Here is a 22854-nt window from a genome sequence, read left to right as displayed (position 1 = left end):
TATTTAAGTCATCTGTTTAAAACCCAATTTAAAAAACCCACTGACTTTGAAAAAAGGGGACCAGAAGAGCAAAATACCAACTCATTTCCAGGTTTTAGGATTAAGTCCTGCAGCATCTATATGACTTTTTTGAATACTTGATCCTAATTTCAGCTTTCTTTGGTGTGTTATTTCTGAATATCAGACCACTGCTATTAATAACAGACCACTGCTATGAAAGCAGTTCTGTTCATAGACTCTGGAGGAAGCGATAACATATTTTTAAAGGATGATAACTGTTGTAGAAAATAATTATTTCATGGAGTGGTAGGATTCAGTAATGTCATGAGGACCTTAGGGTCTTTCGCTGTCTCCAGTAAGTCTCTGTGTTAAGATACTGCAAGGGCAAGACTTTGTAGATGTTTTGACTACACTGATAGGCACAGCTGTGTGACATGTGAAATGCACTGCTTAAAGATAAGTGATTCTCCTGTCACTATCAGATATGTAATAAACACATATTTGAGTGAGGACAACTGAGGCTCACCAAGCTATTTCACTGCTTACTGAGTTTATTTCACTACTCCTTCACTTTAATTATTCATCAAGTTTTTATTATTCATCGAGCTTACTTTATCGTTCCTCGGTTCATCAAGAGTACAAGATTTTTCAACAATAACTAAGTATGCATCTTGTCCTACTGCAGATTTTAGTGTGTGGTTGTCTACTTACATATTTCTGCACGATAGCTTATTTGCTAAGGAATAGTAATTTATTGATAGCATTGCATCATAATGAAAAAATAATAATGACAAGACTTTAATTTGGGCTTTTGCATTACATTGTACTGAATTTGCACCTGAATTATGAAAAAGAGCGCTGCTAAGTTGATCTCTTTTACTATCAAAGTGTAATAGAAACCTGTGTGTGTCATCATCCATCATTAGCCTTAGCTGTGGTCTTTGAACACCCCTTTACTAGATGGTACAGGCGACCTCTTTCTCGCCCTGAATGGGGGAGGTACTGACATCACACTCAGCTGTGAATTGCTAAAGTACATAATGATTATAATTCAGTAAGGCCAGAAAAGAGTATCATCTGTCCAGAGCAGGGATGCCCATCATGGCACTTAACTGGGCAACTTATAGTCCAGTACTGATAGTTAAAATTGTCCCAAAATGCAGAGCAAGAAAACCAAGCTCTTAACTCAAAGAGTTCCTAAAAGTGTCAGCCACTGTTAGAGTTATGCATGAGAGGGGAGGACTATGCTCTCATGTGATACTACTGAGAAATATTGTCTATATATAGGTGGGCTTCCCTCCAAGCATAAAGTGAACTCTGATGCCAAACTCTGTCGAGGGGGTGGTCTATCCCATATTTAAAAGATGTCAAGGTGAGAGGTGCCAAGCAGTGGTGGGGGACATCCATGAGGGTCTGGTTGGCTACTAAACACTTGGATTTTCTGCCAGCGTAGAAGTAGGTCATTTCAATATGACTGCTGCTTAGTATGAGAATAAAGTTCTGATTGTTTGCTATCATAGTCTTGAGTACTATGCCTTTGCCTAGGTGGCAGATCAGGTCTTAAAAAATGCCCAAATGTCAAGAATAAGAATCAGATCTAACAGAGCAGTGTTTTAGTGAACAACTGTGGTAGTCATGGAGAGTGTATATGCAATATATTTTGTACCAGAACACCACAGCAACAAATTATAGTAATAAAAAAATAATGATAATAACTGGTAGTTTGTTTCATCAGTCCAGAGGCAACATGTTCTGGATGCTTAACAAGAGAAACTACTGTGTTGAGGGATCACTATATGATGGGTAATTTCATTCCTGCACCTCAGAAACTATTTAAAAGATGGCAGACACTTTTTATACTGAAAACAGATTCCAAAAGAACTGGCAATAAATGCTGTTAAGGAAGGAGGTTAATCAAACTAAAGAGGGAATTCACATTGGTCATGGGGTAACTTCTGGATAGACTCTGTGTCCCATATGGGCTGAGTCTTTTGCAATGGCCCAGGTTTGCAGGTTTGATTCTCACCCGTAGCCCTTTGCTGCATGTAACCCCCACTCTGACCAATCTGTACAAAAAAATCCCAATGTCAATCAATTATTTTCATTGTGAATTCGAAAATGGTTGGTGGGCCACCCAGCACTAAGTTGAGTACCTCTGACATACAGTGACACGTCAATGTCATGTCACATCAATTATTTCTAGAATCTAAGCCTATTTATCTACTTTGAATTTGGTTGAATCACAGCAAGTTATTATTTTCCACAATGATAAAAGGAAATGAAAATAAGCATTATTAAACTCAACTAAGAGAGAACTGATTCAGTGTCTCACCACTGTAGCTCCTCTCCGAGTCTATCGGACGCATCTTCTGGGAGAACTTTATACATGTCATCTTCCTCCAACTTCCTCTTGTACCCGATTCTGAACAAGGGGTTCAGCCAGCTGGAGATAAAATAAATGAGAATAAGCTAAGTAGTTGAAATAACTATTTAAATTACTGATCAAGGCATCTTTAAAGAGAGAAGGTTTACACTAAAAGACAGAAATGTAAATCTACTTTATATTATGGAAGTACTTCATCTGTATGAGCTTAAATATTAAATACCACTTGTTTTGGTAACACATACTAAAGGTCCACTCACCTGGCCGCTAATTTTGTTAGACATTGATATTTGGTTGAATTATGGTTGTGACGTCACAGGTAAATAATTCAATGTCAGGACAATATCCAATGGCAACGACAATTTGATGTAGACAAATGACAACATATGATGTTGATATTTTGTTGGTTTTAAGTTGTGTCGTTAAGTAACTATTATCCAACGTCTTCCAAATGTTCATACCTATGTCATCTTGACGGAGAATAAGAACAGTAAGTCATAAGGCATGGAGAACAAAACCCAACGTCTGCAAAGCATCATAATGTTAACGTCAACATAACTTGATAATCTAACATTGTCAGACATGTAATATACTGTTTAACAGATTTTCATTCCAACAGCTGTCCAACATAAGACTCCAAAGTCTCTCTGTTGTCATATTGACATCCAGTGCCAGTTTGGCAGTGTAGGATTAAGGGGCATTTACTTGCAGAAATGAAATATAATATCCATAACATAATATCCATGGTGTGTTTGTTTATATCTACGTACTGAGCGAGTCCTCTTCCAAAAAGTCTGCCATGTTGTTTCTACATTAGTCAAGAAAGGACAAAACAACAAAAACACAAAAAAACACTGGCTCTAGATCGGGCAATTCGATTTTTTGTGCCAGCAGCCGTAGCTCTCCTACATGCTTAGGGTGCAGTTTCAGTTCTGAGACCTCACCACAAGATGTCACTAAATCCTACACACTGAACCTTTAAGTGAAACAGTCCATTCCTCAGTATAATCTGTTTATTTATCTGACAGTAGCACACTCCCATAATTTGATAACTTAATGATGATTGAGTGTAACACTGTCTTTTATGATGGTTACTTTAGCACTTTGTCTCCTCTGATAAGAAAAGGGCAAAACAAATAAAGTTATTTTAGCTACTTTTGTTTCACAATTAAAATAACAGTAGCTCACTTTTTAATGCTCCATGTTATTCAAGAATCACTCTGCACGTTTGCGTAAAACTACACAGATAAACTCTCGCTCTCTCCTCCATGTGGTTTGGTTTACGCATGAACGGATGCTCAGCAGCTACCTGCTATCATATCCAGGGGACAGCCTGTCTTTAGAGTGGTCACAAACTGTCACACGGGAGAGCTCTCCATTCAATTAATGTCAAACACGGCTGTCACTGCGAGCTGCTTTTCTTACCAGAAGAAAATCTTGGAGAGAAGATTAGCTGAAGCCGACGGATTATCCTTCGCCTCCTTCCGCAGCGGTTCCATGCCCCCCAACAGGAAAAGCAACCTGAGGACTTTCTCTGCGGGCTGTGTGGTAGCGGGGGGTATCGACAAAGGCTCAGAGGAGGAAAAACCTCGAGATGACAGCTGCTGCACACTCCAATGTCTGTCAATATTGCACCTACAGACATTCAGGACAGGATTACTACAGGTCAGGAGGCGCACAGCCTGGCTTGGCTGTCAGGTGAGCGGGGCGCTGCGTAACCCCGCCCACTGCCTGATGATTGGCTGACACGAGTGTCCATCACCTCCCAAACTACTTCATGCCATGTCATGAACTCTGCCCTTTCTCACTCAATCGGTGTGCGCAAAATCACTACCGCTAAGGGACTGTAGTTTATTTATCAGAGTAGAGGGGCGGTTAGGGTGTGACTTTTGTTTTTTATATCATAACCCTCCTCTGAGCTTCAAATGCATTTCCTTTAAAACACACGACCCTCCCTCCACTATAAATAACTATCATTTCAAATAAAACATGCCACGTAAAGTGGTTTGGATGATAGATGCAAAACAGTAATTTCTCAACAATTTATGGCAATGATACACTGTATAATGTGGGTGATTTTTAAGAAAAACATGTCTTTCATCAACAGGATTTGGGGTTCAGAAGGTATTTAAAATAGTACAAAGTAACCAAATACTATTTATGGTCACATGTCCCTTCCTGTAAACCAAAATGATGAATGAAATGAATGACACAAGTCCCTTCCCAGTAAAAAAATATTTGACATGCCTCCCTCATTTTGTACTTGAGGCTGGCTCCAGAAACAAGCCTATCTGACTAGCACAGGATGTCCACAAACCAATGGGAGATTTCATGATAGCTACATCAATTTCTTGTCTGTCTATGGTAATAATCAGTTTTTAAAAAAGCCAGTGTAGTGATTATACTATTTAAAAAATTCTAATAGCAATCAGCTTACACAAGGATTTTTTTCAGCTCAAGAATTTTAAAGAAATAAGTGCAATAATTTTTAAAATATGTAATTTTGGAAAGTAAAACAATAGTAGTTACACTCAACAATTGTAGTGAAATTAAAAGTCACAATTTATTGTTGATTGTATTGACACTCAATTTACATCACTTTCAGAGAATCTATGGTGTGGATTAACAGAATATAAATTCTTGCTCCTAATTTTACCTTATTACTTCAACTATTAGTTTGACCTATATTTATAAGTCAACCTTTCTGATCTATTGTATTTATTTCAAACAATGCATTTGAACTAGTTTTATTAGCCACTGGACATCTGTTTAAATATATAGCAAATGTAAGCTTTAAAGGATTTTCATTTACCATTGTTTTTGTGTTTTGTCCTCCTACCCCCCCCCCCCCCGCTGTGTTTGTATAGTATAATTGATTGTAACTAAGCTTCCAACTGAGACTTTGCTCTCAGACACTTCCCTAGTAATTGTTTGTTTATGAACCAGAAAAAGTAATCATACGCTGAGTCAATTAGACAGAAAAGGCAGTGTTTTATTCTGTAAACAATTCATGGATAGTTAAGATTGTCCAATTTCACTTCATCCTTTTTCTGTAACTACTTATAAACCTCTTAAGGGTTGTGGGGGGCTGGAGTCTATCACAGCTGACTTTAGGCAAGAGGCAGTGTACACCCTGTACAGGTCACCAGACTATCACTGGGCTGATACAAAGACATAGACAACCATTCATGCTCACATTCACATCCTTAAAGTCACAAATTAACCCGAACCTGCACCGTGGGAGGAAACCTACGTTAATAGAACATGCAAATTATGCACAAGCCGGCCATAAGGTTCAAACTTTCTGTAAGGCGACAGTGTTGATCACTGCACCACCGTGCCACCCTTCTCATATGAATTTGACCCATTTAATTCTGTTTTGGGAGGACTTCCTTGGGGCCTCACCCAGTTAGTTAAGTGTTGCAAATGGATGCATGTTAATATTCAATAGATGTCAAGTCACAGAGGAAAACAAAATACATATCTCTTTATTTTTTAGATTAAAGTGACACCAGTGGAGCTCTTTTTCATGACCTGCTGACAGACATGCTTCAAGTTGTGTCTGTAAAAAAGTATAGCCAAACTATAATGAAGAAACCCAAGTAAAAACTCTGTCATATTAATCTGTCTTATTTGTAAATCATGAAAACTACAGACATTTGCTGTTCTAACACCATTTCCTGAATGTTTTCACAAAAAAATAACTCCATGTACTCCTTAAATCATTTTCTGTGTTACACAAACAATATATATAATATTGATACTAAAAATAATGTTTACATTTTTCCTTTTCTGTAAAAGAAAAAATAATACAAAAAAGGTCAAAAATGGCCAGATTTGCAATCTTTCTGATAAGGTTTTAGCTTCACTAATTATCACTTAATTGAGGTTCACATTACAGCTGATTAAGTTCTAATGTCACCATCTTTTTTTATATATATAGTTTTTATACTTTAGGATAAAAAAAACAAAAAACTGTCAGTCTTAATACTTTTGGAACAGTGACCATAAAAAGAACATACATGTTGACATATAAGCTAGCAATCATAAGTCATTCAGTTGCTAATACTGTGTGCAGAAATAGATCAACCAGTAACTGGACTTTGTCACATTTCTTCTTCTTTTGTGTTTTTTTATGTTAATATGACACTCAACCTTATTTGTAGACCAAAACATGCCTCGACAAAACTTAATAACTAACTGCCAGCTCATGCCTCCCTCCTACTATTTCACTTTCAGGCAGCTGTGTCCGTCCCCTGCCACTAGAGAGACAGGCAAGATGTCCAGTCTGTAAATCATCTCAATGAAACACATGTCCACAGTGTAATTTGCATGCCTGCGGCGATTTTATTTTTTCTTCATTTTCTTTAATCTGCCAAAAACTGCAGTTGCTAATACTGTGTGCAGAAATAGATCAACCAGTAACTGGACTTTGTCAAAACTCCAAATGTCAGGCTGGCAGATTGTGGCTTTTCTTAGCGGCCTGGCCGGGCTCGGTGCCACTATCGGTGCCACAGTGTCCAATGAATGGAGACAGACCAGCCGGGCATCCTCAGTCATCACAGCGACCTGGGTGCTCCAGGGTCTCTGGAACAACTGTGCTGGGAATGCCATCGGAGCTCTGCACTGCAGACCACACCATACTATCCTTCAGCTGGAAGGTAAGCTCACAGGGTTTTACAGTGACCACATAACGGTCTGTTCTCTCATGGCTGCATTTGTCTCTGCTCATATCATGGCTGGAAAACACATCAAGTGTGTGAACATATGCACTAACTTATGGCAAGATATTGTGTATATACCGTGCTTTATTAAATGTTCCCATGGTGCAATAACACAGTGTAACCTAAAGCTTCTTCACTGCAGAAACAAATGTATCACCTTGGTTTCACAAGCATGTATCTGTGATGTATTAAGCCGCTGACTTTTTTTTTTTTGAAACTCAAGCTAGCAGTGCATTCATTTTTAGCTGATCTTTTGCTATGGTATTGCAGAGAAATTCACCGCACAGTCTGACTTGCAAAAGAAATAAATCAATTGTAACGTTTCAATAAAATACGTTCATCAGGCAAATTAGTGCAAATTACCACTATTGCAATGTGTTTGACATATAAAGTATTCTTTGGTCTTCTGTAGTATTAAAGGTCACTGGGAGGTAAAATTTTTAAGTAATAGGTTTTGCAAAGAAATCTCAACCTACATTAAGCATTACTCGCAGAAGAAACAGTCTGACTGTGTTGTGTCACGTTTTAGATTATCTTTGTCTCAAAATTGGCCAAAATTTAGATTTTAGAAAATTTAATATTGAGTCTCAGATTGTCATTTTTGACACCTTAAAAAAATGGCATATCACCATCATGTTTTACTTTGGTCATATTTCCTGATAAAGTCACAAATGACTTGTTACCTTGTCAAAACTCAAAGGAAAGAAAATAAAGTGATAAACAACTAAAAAAAACAAGTTATGAATGTCATTGTGAGTAAAAGTTTACAGTTTTGTTTTGGGACATTTTGGATAAAGAGCACATATATTGTTTTTCATGTTTCTTTCATTTCCATTAAATAAATGTAAAGACAACAGTACAAAACACTTTCTGTAAAAAAGGGTCCAATAAGGAAGGACTTCAGTCTTTACCTTTCAGTCCGCATAACTTGGTTTGTCAAAAGTAATGACTTATTATTGTTTGGTGTTGTTGTTGTTGTTGTTGTTGTTGTTGTTGTTGTTGTTGTTGTTTGTTGTTGTTGTTTTTGAGCAGTAGTTGGAAAACGGTCAACATAAACTAAACTAAAAAATATTGTTTTGGATTCAGCAAAAATGAAATTCATGCTGAGAAAACAAATATGTTAATAAGAATTTGTGTTTCAGATGGATCATGTGTCAGATGTGGCAAATGTGTATTCTTGTGCTGGAAATATCAAACTGAGAGTGTCTGAGTCACAGAAGCTTCTATAGAGGATATAAACAAAGACCTGTAATGTCAAAAGACAGGGAAAAGACAGTCAGAGTCTGCTCAATTCAAAGCTTGATATTTAATTAACCCTTTCTGACCCTTATTTTCTGAAGTGGAGTTCCATTTTTATTCTATATTACACTTAGATTATCTACATTACACTTTTATTGTCTATATGCACAATGTTTTTCCAGTTAACTATTAATAAGTTATATACTAGTTACATTTTTTTAGATTATAATTACACTGTGGTTCTTGGTCACCCTAAACCAACCTCAACCACCCTATTACCTGTTGTTTTTTCCACTTGCTGAATTTAATTCAGCTCAGCACAGTGTTTAACACTGAATGGGAAGATAAACTACAGTTAATTTAATTCAATTCAATTCAAGTCAGAAATATTATATATATATATATATATATATATATATATATATATATATATATATATATATATATATATTATATATATATTTATTTATTTATTTATTTCTAAAAAATACCATGTGCTTTGCTCCGTCTGAAGGTGGCAGCAGTGTGTTTACAGACACATTATTACCTTGCATGCATCCGCCAGATGGAGCTCTATTTCACATTATGAAGATGAATAAATTCCTGATTTGGCTGTCATTACCACCTTTTTACCCTTTATCTGTGACACATATATATTTACATATCATGTTCAAAATTAATTAATACATTGCTCTGCAATGCCTCAAACAGTTTGTCTCTTCTGCGTATTCTGTCACATCATAGTGAGTGACATGCTGTTAATAAGTTATCAAAATCCTATTTTAGGGCAGTGAGGAAGTTGCACCACTCTTGTTGTGCATTAATCATAGGTCGCAGTGCAGGTAAAAGGTAGAAGGTGACTAATATTCAAAATATGCCATATAAAGTCAAAGCAACTTTTGTTTAGCTTTATGTTACTTTTTTTCTGTGCTGGTTCACTTTTCACAGCTTGTGGTGTGTATGGACAAAATAACAGGAACCTTACAATTGACTGGTCTCTAAAAACCATGAAATACTGTATAATGCTTGTTACCTAAATCTACTCTGGAGCAGAAATAGTTAGACCACTGACATTTTATAGGTTGAAATATAAATATAATATAACTCAACTGCCTTACCATGGGCAGTACCCTGGCTCTGACATCTCTCCATGTAATGTGTGTATAGGTTAGGGTTAAAAAACACAAAAATTGAATATATTTCTCTACTTAGTCATATTGCAAAACCATTTTTCTTTTGCTTATGCACCACAGTAGAGCAGCGGTCCTATTTTTGTCATATGCAGTGCCATGACAATAAAGGCTTACTTCTCCTCTTTTAATACATTAAAAATGCGGAACTTAGAATTAAATTTATGTGTTCCACACGTCAGTGCATCCACTTTTACACCAAAATCTGAGCGCTAAAATTCTGTTTTTAACAGTTTCCCATTATAGTATTATTACTTTTACTTAATCAATTAACTTAAGTGCTCAACTTCATGACAATCACAGTGTCTATATGTTGATGAAAAAATAAAAAAGCATGCCTACAGTTGCTTTAATTTAAAGTTTAGTTTAGTTTAATTTAGTTGCTTTAACCAGCCCCTTCAGTCCATATTTACTACGGTTGTGAGTCACAGTGACATGTACTGGATGAGGGGGTGGAAGATGCAGTAATAGACTATTGGTCACTTGTTAATGTTGAAGGAAAACTCCTCCCAAAAGAATATAACAGTCCACAACACATTAACTATCGATCACAGCCATTGAACTTACTAGTGCAGCACATTGCTACATTTCTAACAAGCCTAACTAGCCAGGAAACCATTAAACGATTCCAGGTCTTACCGTAATTGGCCGTTGTGTAGAGGAGTCCTCTCTGCAGCATGTATCAAGAGATCTTTGCCTTTGTTTTAAGCACTTCGGGTTGGGTGTTGGTGTCTTCCACCTTGCCAACGGACTACTGGAAGGTGTCTTCACTTGATGGAACAGTCATCACTACAGTTACCATCTGGTCCAATCTGTGGAAGGCCTGTGTCGCAGATTCAGCCGGAGTCACTAACTGCAAAGACTTTCCCTCGATGCTGGCACTGGAGGGTCAGCTTGTGGTTTCCTTCTTCTTGGATTCTGTTTTTTTCTGCCTTTTTTTGATCAATCATGTCAAATGTTTGCTCTTCAGTTAAAAAGCATGTTAATGCCTGACAGTGTTGTTTCCTTATAAATGTTGAAGCTCAGCTTCTTCTCTGTCTAAATTTTGCAAGAAAATCAGGCTCAGGCTCATTACTGCTTGGGGCTAATATAGATATCCTAGGGCCTAATGCAAGAAACTGTTCAAGGAACAACTCATTTGCCTTCATATATGTCAATGTTTAGCCTTTGTTCTCTGAGCTTGGAACCAATAGAGGAGATTTACTGGGACCCTCGGGCGGTTTCTCCCATGGCTGACTAGTTTCAGGGGTTAACTTCTGAGGTAATGTTTGCCTCAAAATTGTATCTGAATGGGAGATTTCATACTGACAAAGTTGGCTACGAAGTGCTTGAAAACAACTAGGGTTATTTGTGACAAATTTTATTTCTCTCTTTATGTCTAAAATGGTCACAAGGTCAGTAACCCAATGACCTTGCATTGTGCAGATGTGAGAGTGAGGAGAAGGCAAAACCACAGAATGGAGCCACAGAAAGAAACACGCTTTCCATTGCATATAAGTTGACAGTGACTGTATTTTTTTGTTTTTAGGCTACATCCAAGCATGCAGGGGACTGATGATTGCAGCCATCTGTCTGGGTTTTTTTGGTTCTATTTTTGCCCTTGTTGGAATGAAATGCACCAAAATCGGAGGAACAGACAAAAACAAAGCCAGGATTGCCTGCATTGCTGGCGTGAATTTCCTACTAAGTGGTAAGCATAGTGGAACTATCAGTGTTGTATCTGAAATTTAGGTGTAATCTAATAAAATTCCATGTTTCTTGTTCTTCCAGGCCTCTGCTCACTTTCAGCATGTTCCATCTATGCGCAGCAGATAACAGCAGAGTTTTTTGACCCAACATATATCGCACAGAAGTAAGAACTGTCTGATTGTAGTGGTTCCCAACTTTTTCCTCCATGGGACCCCTTTTCTATACTTGAGTAATCTGACGACTCCTGACTAAGTGACTCATTTTACGGATGTTTCCTATTATTTACAATGCATTACAACAACAGGGCAAAATAACTGATGAACTGTACAATTAACCCAAACAGTAAATGCAGTAACTGCATTAAGTTTGTTTAATAAGCCTTAAATTTTGAGGTGATTCTTTTCTGTGATTAATACAGCAGCTTTTTACTTATATTTTTAGGATTTAAAAAAAATCCTCAATTTGTCGATCATGCATGCTTAACAGACTTCTTTTTTGATAATATCCAGAGTTTTATTCACCCTAAAGCCGGGCCTTTGCTCTATCAACTTTTTGGTTCTTTTAACTGCGTACTTTCCTATCGAGAGGCAAAGCTGTTTAGCAAAGAGTGAAGGCTCTGTGAATTTATCTTGAGCACAGGTCATCACCGTGCCCTAATCTTGTGAGATTTTTTAAGGTTTATATTTTAAACAGTCTTGCCTTAAAAAACAACAATTTAATTTAATTTTACTCATAAAAATAAATACAATTCCGATATAAAGCCTTACTGTATATTCTTACACCCCTTAAAATCGAGAAGGCCTTGCAAACCTCCATAGAGCTTTGGGGACCCCTAGTTGGGGTTGGGACCCCCAAGTTGAGAACCACTGCTTTAATTAGACAAAATATTGTAATGATGTATTGGTCTTTGCCTGTAGGTATGAACTGGGAGCTGCGCTTTTTATCGGCTGGGCAGGTTCTATCCTCTGTATCCTCGGAGGCATCATACTCTGCTTCTCCATCGCAGGTTCTTTTAGCAAAAGGTTTGTTTGAGTAGCTATGTTTACATTATCCAGCAGATGCATGTGTGAATCAATTTTGTTGAGTCATAGGTGTTTGATTCCTTAAATGTTCTGTTTCTTACAGCCACAGTCAGACAAACTATATCTACAAAGGTGCTGCCTCACATTCTCATATCTCCTCCTACCCAAGAGGGCAAGCAAAGTCTGTAAACCAGAGGCCGCCTCCAGACTACAGCAACTCCTCCAGGATGCAGCACTTTGATAAGAATGCATATGTGTGAGAGATGTGAATATAAAACACTTTTAGTCGAAGTCACTGGTGAGTCTTTAAAGATCTACTGGGTCTTAAAGGTACAGTATGCTGTATGAAACTTGATAGTTTCTGTGTAATAGCAGCAGAATTTAGAATATAAAAAAGCTTCTTCCAGGAGTCCAGTCTTAAAGTTGTTATGCTGATCTCTGATCTTGAGGAATTTCTATTTTCTATACAGTAAAGCCATTGTATATACCAAAGTGCACTGAATGTTAGGATAGAAATTATACTTAAAAAGCAAAATAGAAAAAAAAGGTCAAAAATTGACTTTTTTAATCTAATTTTTGCATCATTTTCTTTTTTATGCATTTGGCAGTGTTTAATATTGTGTAAGACATTTCCTTTATTTGGTTGTATTCTTAAACTGTTTGTACACATGTTGTTAATCTTTGATCACAAACACTTAAAACTGTGTCAAACACATATTCTCTTGTTTTCCGTAACCTGTAACTATTTCATACTGAGCAAATTTTAAAAAGGACTGCATTTATGGACTGCAGAGATGTGATTAAAATGCATAGTGAATTATAAAGTGGCTCTGTTGTTTTTTTTAAGTATTTGAGCAGGAATAAAACTGATGAAATCAAGTTTCAGCAGTCTTTTTCATTTTTCTTGTTTTGCCAGCAGATTATGTCTTATCTGCTCAGTGGTAATCACAGCAGGTCTGAGGAGGGCAGCAGTTTGCACTTTCTGTTTTAATCTCTCAAAGCGATCTGTCAGAGGCACACTTTTCTATCCTAATAATATGTGTGATAGTCAAAAAAAGCCAAATATATGAAGGTGGTTATAAGCATTACAAGCTCTCTTACTGAAAATACATATTCAAATGTATTTTTGCTACAAACTGATAAGTACAAAAAATAGATATAAAACTAAAGAAGTAACTTGAGTTGGTGTGCGTTATCTCAAGGCGGTGGCACACTCCAGAATGTTAACAGTAAACATCTCACACAGTTGCACACAGCCCCCATCAACACAAATGGCACACAGCAGACACACAATGTCAACCTGTCCTGAAACAGGAAACAACTCGTCATCCTGCTTTGAGCAGATGTTTAGTGTGTTTTATGCTTAAAACCTTCTCAGCAGACACCAACGGGTTTAATCAAGTGATTTCAGAAATGAGGAAACGTCTGATCCAAATACTTGGCTTCTTGATTTCATCACTGGGATGGCTGTTTGTGCTGTGCACAATGGCTATGGACTATTGGAGGATCACCCAAATAGGAGGACAAGGAGGCTCCTTTATAATCAAGGTGGCCTGGTACTGGTCTAACCTGTGGAAGGACTGTTTCACTGATTCCACGGCTGTCACCAACTGTAGAGACTTCCCTGTGCTCTGGAGTGTCACCCGTAAGTGTTTCACTTATTGTACATAGGCTGACTTCAGTAATGATGTTCCCAATACTGTCACTGTCTCTCAAGTCCTTCGCTAAATGAACAGGCAGAGCACAGCACAGTAATGGATAGGTGTTTAAAGAGGCACAGTTTAAGATGGGCGGAAATATTTTTCACAAGAAACTGAATCTGATATCATTAATATTTGGATTTAAAGAACTCAACTTAAATAATTCCATTAAAATGAATTTAAATGATAATTAATCTGGAACTGAATTTAAATGAACTTCAAACTAAATGTTATGTGAAATTTAAGTCATTTGTTCTGAAAATTGAACTCTGTATGCTTCCAGATTAGGTTCTTAAAATTCAATGCTGCAGGAATGAACCCTAAAAATGAAAATTAGTTTGCATTTTTGCACTTTCAGTTCCCCCATCTTGAAGTCAATGTTTTTTTTTTGTTTTTTTTTTCTTTTTTAATGGGATTTTGATTAACCATCTGAAAGCTGAAACCTTCTGTGGTTAACACAAGCTTAAAAGACTTTCATGTTTTGTTTTACAAAATAAAGTATTTGAGCACCCCTCTTTTAAATTTTAAAGTTTTACATGTCTTAAGAAAGGTGGTTGCTAACAAGTGGTTAATGTTGGATGCAAACACCTAGTGATGGTGACAATGAAATCATGTGACAGTGGTCAGGGTTGTGAAGTAACTGAATACAAGTAACTAAGTTACTTTTTTAAACACAGAATTAGGGCAACTGTATTACAGATGGGTGATATTCTGAAAGCAGTTAGCTACTGTCTTAAATAATTGGAAATTAAAATAAAATGGAAAGAAAAACCCACTGCCTTTTTTAAAGCCTAATGCATTTTCTTTGTTCTATATCAAAACTGTATGTAATGCCATTTTGGAGAGATATTACTTTATTTTGATATTTCTGCCTATTTTGATGTTGGACTGCACTAGATTGTATATATGCTGCGAATTTATTGAGGTATTTAGTTTAGTTGGACCTGTTTTTATTGTAAAAGTGTTATTGTATCTACTTGTAATGATTATAAGGGGCTTTGGATGTCCTCCAAACAGATTTGATATCAAACTTACATTACTTCTTTTTTGTCTGAGAGAAAATGTCCTTTTTTTAATCTTGTCTGAACTCTTTCTTTTTGCTTCTCACAGCTTACGTTCAGGGAGTACGAGGATTGCTAATGTGCGGGTTAACTCTTGGATTCTTTGCTGTAGTACTTTGCTTTGTTGGGATGGAGTGCACTTTTATTGGTGGAGCTGATAAAACCAAGGACAAACTGCTTCTTGCTGGATCAGTGTTTCATATTGGTGGCAGTGAGTACAAAACATACATTTGTCTCTGTACAGTAAATCACAGAAATGTTTGGCTCTTATTATTTCCTGATATCAACAAAACCTCTGCATGCAGGTATATCAGATGTTTCTGCCTACTGCTTGTACATCAACAGGATTGCCAGAACAGCCTTTGCTGCCAGTGTTCCACAAGGAATCTTGCGGTACATTTTACCACACAGATCTACATCACTAAATTGTAGAAAAATCCAATTTCACTTCCATAGTAAAAATGTTATGTAAAATCTGATGTATACAGTATATTGTGTCTTTTTTTCTTACATTTTTACTAATTCCAGGTATGACCTAGGACCTCCCATATTTCTAGGATTGGTGGGTTGCTTTTTAATCCTTTTAGGAGCTCTGTTTTATGCTGTCACCGTCTACCGAGTAATTTGGCCTGAAAGGTATTCAAATTTATCCACCTTCACCCATTTTTCTGTGCTGAGTTCATACTACATTATTAACTTTGGCAATGTTTTGGTCTTACAGTCAGGTGGTATATGCCTATGGAGGAGGCACATACGCGGTCCCTCGCTCCAGGGGAAGAACCCTGTACACTGGATACTACCAACCCAGGCAGTATGGATCTTATATGGGCTCAGGACGATCCAGCAGCTCCAAGATCTCAAAACTTTCTCAGACAACACCAACGAAAATCTCAGAAAGAGATGCATTTGTGTAGAAATCAAAACTGACAAACACAACAAGACACAGAAGCTCCAAATCTGATTAAATAACAATCAGCTTATTGCATACTGTAAATTAGGAATGTCCGTTTTGGTTAATCTTGCTTTCAATTGACTATCGCACATTTACTGGTAGCTATCAGTTTAATTTTTAAGGGGCAAAAAGGGATGAAATGCAAGAGGTCTTCCTTTTTAATTTGGCCCTCCACTTACCCCACTGACACAGTGAGTGCTGCATCTTAAAGTGCTATCTATTTAGAGGAAATGAAATCTAATGTTTTGTGATGTTAATGTCTTGACTTCTACTTTTTTTTGATCGGCTTTGCTGGCAGACAGCTGGCCAGCCTTGTTACTATGTGGAACCATGCCCATTGCCCAGCCTCCAGTCTCTGTTGTTCCTTGGTCACTTGGCAATGTGCACCACCCAGGTTTGGAAGGAGCTAACATTACCTTGACCTATCACCAGCAAATTGTAATCAGTTCCTTGTTTATACTAAGTGAGTGTTTTATTTCAAATTCCCTCAAGGTGTTCTTGGGAAATCACATTTAAAAGAATGAAACAAATGCAAGCTCACAGTGACCTTTGACTTTTGAGCTATGACCACCAAAATCTAATCAATTCATTCTTGGATGCAAGTGAACATTTGTGCAAAATTTTAAGAACTTCCCTTGAGGTGTTTTTGAGATACTACATTCACAAGAATGACACATACGAGGTCACAAGGACCTTGACCTTTGATCTATGACCATTGAAATCTAATCAGTTCATCCTTGAGTCCAAGTGGACATTTGTGCTAAATTTTAAGTAATTCCCTCAAGGCATTATAAAATATCACATTGACAAGAATGGACTGTATGTACGTATGTACATGCGTATGTATGTATGGATGTTTTTTGTTGTTTTCATGCTCTTGTAATGTTTTGTTTGGTAAAACAGGCCATTTTCTGTATAAAACTGCAGTGTCTTGTGTTTACTCATCATTTGTTAATTTTGCTGTTATTTAACCAAAGCATGTATTAAAATTTAGAATGTCACTGGAATATCCATGAATTAATATATGATGAAAAAAGAACTTTTTTATTTAGGGGGCTGTTAAATATGAATATTCGACAGTTCTGGGTTTATATTATATAAAGTTTTGAAGGTTGAAAGGCCTTTGTGGGATTTTCAGTGTGACAGCAGCATTCATGTAAACAATGTATGTCATGTAAAGTTGCTGTTGATCAGCAGTGTGCAACAACATTTTTTGCTGATACTAAAAATCAAAAGCCAGAGACTGTGTCGTATTAAGTTGCTTTAAGCATGAAATTCACCACCTCTAAGCAGAAGAGAAAAGATAATGTTGTCTCAGAACTTTGTGGTGCAGAGTCTTTTCCTGTGTGCTGCTGCAGCGCATCTACGCAGCAGCCTGTATCAAAGAGTAGTGTGAAAGTCAAGAGCACTCACATCCAAACATTGTGTGTCTGCTCCAAAATCTAATGACCAAAATGTCCCAAGAAGTAGCACTGTGCACCACACTGGCAAGCAAAAAACAACACAAATGACTGCTCGACTTGGAGCAATCCTACTCGACTGAGGAGCCTCCAAACAATGATTTGAATCTCTGACTTTCATGTAGTCGAATTCTCAAAAGGAATGAGCAGCTTTTTATACAAAAGATTCACAAATGAAACGAATGTATTCTCAAAGCAGCAATAAAGGGTGAAATGCAACCCTAGCTGTGCTGCAAAGCAGATTGTGATCCTGTACTACACATATTTAAGCAAAGTATTATGCATACAATTGGCACAAAATGTCACTTTTCTATGCAAAGTACCCTGTGCAAAAACCAATTCATAGAGCTCAGCACAAAGAGCCATATGCAATCACAGTAAACTGTCTTCATAGTTCATAGTTAATTTAGGAAAGCGGAGTGTAGTGGAGTAATAGTGAAAGTTGACTTTCCCTCAATGCTAGTGCTGGAAGGTCAGTTCATTTTTCTTTTTCATAGCATGTCTGTTGACTTTGCCTACTTATTGAACATTTTAATGCTTTTGGTCAGTCGTGTAAAATTAATTTTCTTTTTGGTGATTGTTTTCTAGTGAAAGGGGAATATCACCTAAATTAAATATTCCAGTATGCTATTTTCACGGCCAAGAAAAGTACAGTCGATATTTTCAAACATGAGCTAGTATGTCTTAAAGCCAGGAACCATAGAAGTCTTAAAGTTGTGATGTCAAAAAGTACGAAGTCTGGATTTGCTCCATTAACAATGAATGTTAGCCTGATTTTGTCAACCCACAGATGTTTTGTTGTTAATGCTTTATTTTTAGGGCAGATAATTATATAGTAATTACCAAGTAATGTGAAGACATTACCAAGAAATATGCCCCCAGTGTTGTGTCAGTATGTTCCCCATGATATTAAACATCAGTATTTTTCAAGGTATTGATCTGAAGTTAGAAATTCCACTGTCATGATAACACTGCATCAAAATGTCAGATCCTCTGTTTTTGTTTTGTTTTATAACACATTAGTTTGTTTGAATTAAGCTGATGTAGCTTTTCTAGTAAAATACTTAACAGTAATGAATTATATATGGATATCTTTTATGAATATTACTTGAAAAATTGCATCTATAAGATGTAAGAAAAGGTTATTTAATTTGTTCACAAAAACCTGTTAAAAATACTTTGCATTAAATAACATGCCTTAAACTGGATTTTTTTAGACATAGAGTTATTAGTGCTGTAAAATAAATTTAAAATGTAAATGAATGTAAAAAAAAACAGCTTTATGATTTTTTTCTTGTGAAATGTATTTGAGACAAAAAGTGATACAACTATGCCCAGTCTCCCCTTTGAAGAGCACATGTTGATGTCTGAAAGGCTTATTGTCTCTCTTTTCACCTACTTTTGTATGCTTAGTGTTTTCAAGTGCCTTATAAGTGTCCAACCTCAACTACTTCTCTATCAAAATTTTGCAAGAAAATTCAAGATGAAGTTCATGGGCACTCGGGACTATCCTGAGGCCTAATTCAAGTCTTCAAGGAACAACTCATTTACCTCCAAATATGTTAATGTTTAGTCTTCATTCTCTGAGCTTGAAACCAATACAGGAAATTTAATAGGACCCTCAGGCAGTTTCTCCTATGGCTGACTTGTTTCAGCGGTTAACTTCTGAGGTAATATTTGCCTAAAAATCACATGTGAATGGGACATTTCACACCAAGAAAGTCAACACACTACCAAAATGTGCCTAAGTACAATTAAGGTTTGTATTACTTGCTATATGTGTAAAATGGTCACAAGGTCACTAACCCATTGACCTTGGGGTATGCAGATGTGACAATACAGAGAAGGTAAACACACAGAATGGAGCCACACAGAGCAACACTCTTTTATTGCATATATCTTTACTTCTATTTTATGTTTGCAGGCTCACTCTAAGCATGCAGGGCACTGATGGTTACTGTCACCTGTCTGTATTTTTTTGGTTCTACATTTGCCCTTATTGGAATGAAATGCACCAAAATTGGAGGAACTGACAAAAACAAAGTCAGAATTGCCTGCTTTGTTGGTGTAAATTATCTATTTAGCGGTAAGTACAGTGGAATTATCAGTGTCATATCTGTAATTATCTGTTTGAGTTATCTACCCTAAGAAGTTCCTTTTTTTTTCTCCTGTTCTTCTCAGGCCTCTGCATAATGTCAGCATGCTCCCTCTATGCACACCGGATAACATCAGAGTATTTTGACCAAATATTTGTGGAAACAAAGTAAGAATTGCAAACTCTTTAATTCCATAGTTTAATTCTATGGCCATGACAGTATAAAATCATGATTTTGTTCATGTTATGCATTCATGTTGGAGGTAAAAATTCAAAGTTTACATTTTTACTAAAATGTTATTGATTTATCCATTTCATATGATTTCCAACCAAGGAACAAATATGCACCATACATGAACCAGACAAATTATATTCTCTCTAACTATAAAGGCTTACTGTCAATTGTAAAAAAAAAAAAAAAGATTAAAATAAAATAAATGGTACATTTGTTCTGATATGGGTGCACTGGCCTCCCGTGTCCACACCGAGCACTGACATACCTTAGAGGACTCTCCTTAGAGGACTTTGAGATGAAATTCACTAAATGAATGATCATAGTTTAAGTTGCACGCACCATGGACAGTTCAAGTTGCATGCAATGCTTTTTTCTTTTTGCTTTTTTTGAAGATTTTTTTTTCTTTGGCTTTTTGCCTTCATTTGACAAGACAGCATTTGTGTGACAGGGGGAGAGAGGGGATGACATGCAGCAAAGGACCATAGGCTGGAATCGAACCCATCACTGCTGCGGCAAGGACATGGTCTTGTACATGGAGTGTGCTCTACCCAGCCCATTCTCATTCCAAACTTGTAAAATACTGCAACGCTGACAGTGCTTTTGGTGTAAGATCATGACACCAAGAGCCACCACTCTTGTGCACATGAAACATGGTGGACGGTGTCAGGTGAGAATGTGGCCAGACAGGACTGTGTGCGGTGTTTTTATACACCTAGTTTCACCTGATGTATGCCATTGCCTTGTTTACATTTTTAGACTTAAACACAGCATCTGTACTAAGAGTTAAATGCTACATACACCTGAACCCATGCTGGTAGGCTCATGTGTACTATACTAACAACAAACACATTACCAAAGTGACTTTCACAAAAGAGTGGAATCACAGTTTAAGGCAAAACATGTGATGATATACACAAACCAAGTTAAGCCTCTTGGGTGTGCTTTAATGTGTGTTTCTGGCAGTGTAGGACAAACAGGTGCCCCCAGTTGGTGTTCAGAAACTGCTGTGACATTGCTTGTATTTGCTTTTTTTTCCTGTCTGGAGGCTCAACTTCAAGGCAAGCATGAGTTACAGGACTGTGGTGATGTACATGGAGATCGGCTGCTTTGTGGTTTGTGTTTCTGGATGGATCCTGGTGTGTTCCACCATGCCAACAGAGATCTGGACATGGTCTGAGGTAGACAGCATAGTCTTGACTACTTCAAACTACTTCTCCAACCTGTGGAAGGATTGCATATCGGATTCAACTGGTGTATCTGACTGCAAGGGAATCCCATCAATGCTTGCACTGAATTGTAAGTTAAATGCATTTTCAAGACGCCATGATAGGTAAAAGCAAAATCCTTAGTCTGTTTTATTGCATTTTCATGCGTAACATTGTTTTGCTGTTCTTGGACAGGGGATATTCACATGTGCCGTGCTCTCATCATCATCTCTATTATCCTGGCTTTCTTTGGATCAATTCTGGTCTTAGTGGGAATGAAGTGTACCAAGATTGGGGGATCAGAAATCGTCAATGCAAGAGTAACATTTGCTGGGGGGATGAATTATCTTATCGGAGGTAAGACATTCTACTTTCGACTTATTTGAATTAAGTCACATTGCAACACATTATATGGGTCATCTTAAAATGAATGTGTGCCTATTGTTTTAGGGATGTGTTCTATGGTTGCTTTCTCCTATTATGGAAACAAAATTAGAGCAGAATTTCAAGACCCTAACTTCAAAGCTCAGAAGTATGTATAATTCTTTGACATTGACATAAATAGTACAAATTCTGCGTATTCCACGCATCAACAACTGATGTGTCTATGAAAATGGAATTGTTCATTTATATTATTTTTGTACTTGTTGCCAGGTTTGAAATAGGCGTTGGTGTCTTTATCGGCTGGGGAGGCTCCACCTTGCTTGTTGTAGGAGGCCTTATTTACAGTATCTTTGCAGGGAAGGAAGGGTGCCACTCAAGGTGAAATGCTGCCACGGTATCATTTTTCCATGCATTTTCATTATTAACAAAAAAAATAACCATTTCTTGAATCTGTACTTCACAGCTCAAAAAGATTCCCTGACTACCAGTACCCTGATGCCTACAGAGTTGTTCCCACAAAAAAGAGCATTTCGTCTTCGGCTCATACAGAGTCTAGTGACAGCAGAAAAACAAGGACAATCAGTAGCAGCAGAGGCAGCAGTGTCTCTGGGATCACAATTTCCACGAAGACATCAGCTACAAATGCATATGTGTGACCTCTTCAGAAGTGGAAAACTTTGCGTCCCTGTCCTTCATGGAATATGTGGGTGGCTATATTTTCAGTTATTTTATATTTTAAAACCATGTTCAAACTTTATATTAACTTTTAGAGTGGGCCTTTTTTTAACAGGGAAAAGCACTGTTGCCAGTAACATCAGCAACTGATCTTTCAAGTGTCGTAAAATGTTTATTGATTATCTAGATATTTTGCTGTTGTTGTAGCCATGAGTTATTTTTAAATTAGAATGTAGAATGAACTACATTCAGAATAAAGCCTGATTGAAGGTTGTATGCTTTTATTTAATGCTATCATGTTTTCCGATGTTTTTGAAAATTTCAATAAACCAAAACGTTTATATTGATTTATTGCAGAAAGAATAGGTATATGAATTACACCCTGATCATCATCATCAGGACTGAAACACTGTTTATTAAAATGTGAGGAGTGGAAATTAGTTAAATTTACCTATGCACTGAACCACTGAACTTGAGTACAGTTTTAAGTACTTGCACTTTACTTGAGTATTTCCCTTTTATTTTATATCATATTCTTCCTCCACCACATTTCAGATAAAACATTTAGACCTGTATGGTCTGAAGACTGTGGTGTTGTGTGCTTAATAAAGCTTATTGCAAGTAATACAACTCTGTGTTGGAATTCTTCATCTATAGATAAAACTATATAAGTATATTACAGTTAAAACTAGCTCCGTCTTGACTTACTACAACATTATTACTGCTTAAATCTTGTTACATTATATTTACATTATTTTATAATGATTCAGTACATAATAACAATCCTTACAGGGACCACTCTGCTTTTGACACTTTTGATACTTTTGACATTTTAAGTAC

General features: G+C 36.9%; 4 protein-coding genes across 5 annotated transcripts in view; 3 read left to right on the top strand and 1 right to left on the bottom strand.

The window, feature by feature from the left end:
* LOC121948923 (ATP-binding cassette sub-family C member 4-like) overlaps positions 1-3882 on the bottom strand; it is a 56048-nt gene extending 52166 nt beyond the window's left edge. The window contains exons 1-2 of the mRNA XM_042494463.1: positions 3809-3882; positions 2333-2443 (exon numbers count right to left, since the gene is read on the bottom strand). Of these exons, the coding sequence (XP_042350397.1) occupies positions 2333-2443; positions 3809-3882 (185 nt within the window). The remainder of the gene's footprint in view (positions 1-2332; positions 2444-3808) is intronic.
* A 2948-nt stretch (positions 3883-6830) lies between these two features.
* On the top strand, positions 6831-12737 carry LOC121949360 (claudin-10-like). 2 transcript variants are annotated; one of them, XM_042495026.1, is made up of 5 exons: positions 6831-7044; positions 11065-11226; positions 11307-11388; positions 12143-12247; positions 12351-12737. In XM_042495026.1, the coding sequence occupies exons 1-5, from the start codon at positions 6831-6833 to the stop codon at positions 12505-12507; spliced, it is 720 nt and encodes a 239-aa protein (XP_042350960.1). In that variant the 3' UTR covers positions 12508-12737. The 2 variants fall into 2 exon arrangements, with proteins under 2 accessions (XP_042350960.1, XP_042350961.1); XM_042495027.1 differs by lacking the exon at positions 6831-7044 and adding an exon at positions 10211-10424.
* A 923-nt stretch (positions 12738-13660) lies between these two features.
* On the top strand, positions 13661-16100 carry LOC121949590 (claudin-10). The gene is made up of 5 exons (XM_042495323.1): positions 13661-13892; positions 15058-15219; positions 15314-15401; positions 15537-15644; positions 15730-16100. The coding sequence occupies exons 1-5, from the start codon at positions 13661-13663 to the stop codon at positions 15920-15922; spliced, it is 783 nt and encodes a 260-aa protein (XP_042351257.1). The 3' UTR covers positions 15923-16100.
* Positions 16101-20794: 4694 nt separating this feature from the next.
* Positions 20795-22110, top strand: LOC121949560 (claudin-10). Its single transcript, XM_042495283.1, has 5 exons — positions 20795-21046; positions 21151-21312; positions 21406-21487; positions 21610-21717; positions 21803-22110. Exons 1-5 carry the CDS (start codon positions 20815-20817, stop codon positions 21993-21995), a joined length of 777 nt encoding a protein of 258 aa, XP_042351217.1. The 5' UTR covers positions 20795-20814; the 3' UTR covers positions 21996-22110.
* The last annotated feature ends 744 nt before the right edge of the window (positions 22111-22854 follow it).

The sequence above is a fragment of the Plectropomus leopardus genome, chromosome 10, assembly GCF_008729295.1.
Source record: "Plectropomus leopardus isolate mb chromosome 10, YSFRI_Pleo_2.0, whole genome shotgun sequence".
NCBI lineage: Eukaryota > Metazoa > Chordata > Actinopteri > Perciformes > Serranidae > Plectropomus > Plectropomus leopardus.
This window is presented reverse-complemented; position numbering and strand designations above follow the sequence as displayed.